Here is a 3919-nt window from a genome sequence, read left to right as displayed (position 1 = left end):
ACATAAATTATCCTTTAAAAACAATGTATTAAATGATACTCACTTAAACAGTTGGATTTTCTAAAAATGGACAAACAAAATGGGAAGAAAGTAGTTGCAGTCCATGCAATTTGTTCCATATAACCAAATCACACCATGCTGTTCTCCTACCTCTGCAAGAAAGCTTACAAACAAAGGCAGAAAGAAGACAAAGTCCAGAATTAGGAAAACTGCATTCAAGTCCAATTATCCAAATGTGATTTGTTTGTAAGGTAGTATAGTAACTGTCTCATCAGCAAAATGAGACACTAGTGTGTACCTGGCCAACTAATATGACTATCAGTCTAATTCCAGTTACCTGCTATATGGGGAAATGAAAGCTGGATACGTGGAAAACAGAATATTAGGAGTCCCAAGTATAGTATATATTGTTCCGAGAGAATATGTATCATATACCTTGCTCATGAGACCTGTTAAGCAAATAAAATCACTACTCTGAGCAAATTTCAGCAAACACTGTAAGTCTCTTTCTCGTAGAGGGGCCATAAAGAACGCCATGAATATAGGCATCAACATCTTTCTGTGATGGAGGCTCTGCAGTTGAAGAATGTGGCAGTACAACCTCAATGCCATCATCTTGGGGTGACCAGTCATCTCTGCTGGTGATGATGGAAATGGTGGTGGTTGGGATTTTGCAGCTGGTGTCGTCTACAGGTAATTTGGTGGGTGATTCTGTTTGGATGGTCATCCCTCCTCCTGCTGCCATGATCTGATTAAGAAAGCGACTCTTTGACCTGTTAATGCTTGAGTCAGATTTGTTCCTTGCAGAGAAACGAGGTGGACGTAGCTCTTCCTTTCCGTGTGCAAACTGCAAATTCAAGAAATTGTTTTATCAATACCAAAACAGTCTTTGTATGTTTGCATCAAGCCATCAACATGATTAATGATGAGGTTGGGAACTTTGGTTTGATGGTACAAGTTAATTGCTTACAGCAAGAAACTCATTCCTTGGAAAAATGCCTCTTGGCTATATACTCTATATTGAATACCAAAAACTGATTACATATAAACACCTGCTTGCCTATTTATAGTTAGAAAATGATGCATGTCATTGGCCTGTTTTAGTGTTTGGACAATTATTCTCGTTATTATACATTGTTTAAGCACGTTACCCACATTATAAAAAATGTGTACAACATGCGTGAAATCATGAATGTTGCGGGTACAAAGTGCACAACAATGAGTGTGACTAAATATTTTTCATTAGTGTTATAGGTTCTTACATCTGATTGCTCTTACGCTAATAATTAGACTCGTATGTATCTAATTAGGCTCCTAGCTTATCCTTCTAACTTTTCTATAAATAGTACAAGCTTGTTTGTTACAAAAGCTTCAAGTACTAGTAGAAATACATAAGGCAGCTATAGCTAAAGATTCACTGCATCACAACAACTGGCATAATTCACAATGTTGGAATTGAATCAGAGAAATGATAATTCCTTGTAGTATGTACCCCAAATCAGTTTAGTCCTAATTATTTGAATACATACATTGAGTGAAAATATGAAGAGAAGTGAGGTAACCTGGCATTTGAAGCCATAGCGGCAGGTTCCAAATTCCTCCCAGGAGCGGCAAATGTCAGTCTTGTTCAGACTTCTCCCACCTGATGACGAGGAGGAGGAGGAGGAGGAGGAAGGACTAGAATCAGTAGCAGATGTAGAAGACCTAGAGAACCTTCCAGCAGTTCCAGTAGAGGGGAGCGAAATCCCATCCATGACAAGGATCCCGTCCTCGTCAACCTTGATCGGCGACCCGGGGTAGTGAGTGGGGGAATTATTATTATTAGGCGACCAGGCAATGTTATCCAGCGGCGACAGAGGGAGAGGCGGAGAACCGCTCCTGTTACGGAGGTACCTGAGGAGCGGCGGCAGCGGAGGCCGTGACGGTGACAGTAACTCTCCTCCAAATAGCAAGTGGTGGTGGTGGTTGCTGTTGTTCTCCTTGTCCATCTGCGAAACGCTGACGTTTAGGTTGCTAGTACTCTTCAGCCGAGCCATTTTTGGAATTTGTGGACCAGTCCTGATTCCATTCGCAATTTGCAAAATTCACCTTAATTTCCAGCAAATGCAATTCAAAGATCATTTTGAATTCGTATCTCACATAAATAAATAAAAATCAATCAATTGTAATTCTGAATTTCCATTGCTTGCTTTTGATTTTATATTTTGAATTTTCCCGCCAAAATCGTCTTCTTCTTCTTCTATGAAAGGCGATCTGTTAAATTTAAGCGTTCTTTCAATGAAAATTCAATGAATTAAACAATAAAATATGAAAAAAAAAATATTTAAAAAATTAAAGAAAATAATAATTTTGAATATACAAAAGCATTTCGGTTTCCAGTAGAAATTCGATGCTTTGAACGAATTCGTTTCTATTCTGTTATTTTCACAGAGAATTTTTCTTACAGATGATCGATTTTCAATTTAGGTCTCGAAATTAATCAATTTCAAAAGCATAAATCACAGTATTTGCACTCACATTACATTTCAAACAAGCAACAATAAACAATACAAAATTCATCGAGAATCTGAACTAGAACATCACCAGGCCAAAAAAAACAGAGAATCGGAGAGAAAATTGAAGAGAAAAATTTGAACATATAACAACAGCATTTCGTTTTCCACTAGAAATTCGATGCTTTGAACGAATTCGATTCTCGTACTGTTTTTTTTCACAGATAATTTTTCATAATTCATACACATGATCGATTTCTAATTTAGATCTTGAAACTAAAAAAAGAAGAAGCATAAATTACAGTATTTGCACTCGGCAACAGAATTCAAACAAGCAGCAATCAATGATTGCGAAATTCATCGAGAATCTGAGTTTGAAAAGGAAAATAATAAGGCTGAGAAATGGTGAGGCAGTGGAATAGTACCTTGAAGTTGAAGGCTGTGGCTGAGTTTGAGTGTTCGGCTACGGAGAGAGATTTTGAAAAGGAAATGTGGTTTTTGCTCTGGTGGTTTTGACCTAATTGGAATTTCTCCGATGAGTTTTCTGGGAGAAAACTACGATCTTGGACTTAAAAGTAGGGACTGAACAGAGTATATATAGGCACTGAAACTACGCGGGCAAGGAAATAGCGAACACCGTACAGAGCTACTAGAATTTTCAAATTCAAAAAGAGTGTGTTTACTATTTATGCCTTGTGGTTTTGAGTTATCATAATTTAGTCCATAAACTTTTAATTGCTATATTTGATCACCTATGGGAGACTAAATTGCTATTGGGTCAAACCATAAGAGGTAATCATTTGTCCAAAAAATGAAAAAAAAAAAAAAAAAAAAGAGTATTGACTCCAATGACGCCCCGTGGCCTTTTGCCCAATGGGGCTAGACATTCTGGGTCCATTTCCATTGGGTGTAAGATAAATGAAATTCCTCGTGGTTGTATTGACTATTTTACCAAATGGGTAGAGGCAGAGTCTGTGGCCAACATCACATAACAAAATGTCAAGAACTTCGTGTGGAAGAACATTGTGTGCAGATTTGGAGTACCTAGGGTGCTGGTATCAGACAACGGACGACAATTTGACAATGCACTTTTCAAAGATTTTTGTATGCACTTTGGAATTCAAAGTCACTACTCCTCTCCAGCCCATCCACAAGCTAATGGCCAGGCGGAAGTTGCAAACCGATCCTTGTTGAAGATAATCAAGACTCGGCTTGAGGGGCTAAGGAGTGTGGCCGGATGAGCTACCAGGTGTCTTATGGGCATATAGAACGACAGTAAGAACTCCTACAGGGAAACTCCTTTCAAGCTAGCCTATGGAACAGAAGCGGTCATACCTGCGGAAGTGCATATGGCCAACCATAGAGTGGCGATGTATCAAGACAAAGATAACGAGGAACAACTCCGTTTGAACCTTGATCTCATAGAC

The 3919-nt window shown here is 38.5% G+C and overlaps 1 protein-coding gene across 2 annotated transcripts; it reads right to left on the bottom strand.

Annotated features, from left to right (window-relative positions):
• Positions 1–214: 214 nt before the first annotated feature.
• Positions 215–3066, bottom strand: LOC111992285 (uncharacterized). Of its 2 annotated transcripts, none has more exons than XM_024024155.2 (3): positions 2918–3066; positions 1563–2088; positions 215–847 (listed from the first exon to the last, which is right to left on the bottom strand). In XM_024024155.2, exons 2-3 carry the CDS (start codon positions 2034–2036, stop codon positions 470–472), a joined length of 852 nt encoding a protein of 283 aa, XP_023879923.1. In that variant the 5' UTR covers positions 2037–2088; positions 2918–3066; the 3' UTR covers positions 215–469. The 2 variants fall into 2 exon arrangements, with proteins under 2 accessions (XP_023879923.1, XP_065630194.1); XM_065774122.1 differs by having other exon boundaries at positions 1563–2058.
• Positions 3067–3919: the final 853 nt, after the last annotated feature.

The sequence above is a fragment of the Quercus suber genome, unplaced genomic scaffold (genome assembly GCF_002906115.3).
Source record: "Quercus suber isolate HL8 unplaced genomic scaffold, Cork oak 2.0 scaffold_86, whole genome shotgun sequence".
In the NCBI taxonomy this organism is placed as follows: domain Eukaryota; kingdom Viridiplantae; phylum Streptophyta; class Magnoliopsida; order Fagales; family Fagaceae; genus Quercus; species Quercus suber.
Note: the sequence above shows the minus strand (reverse complement) of the source record. Positions and strands in the feature narration are given on the sequence as shown.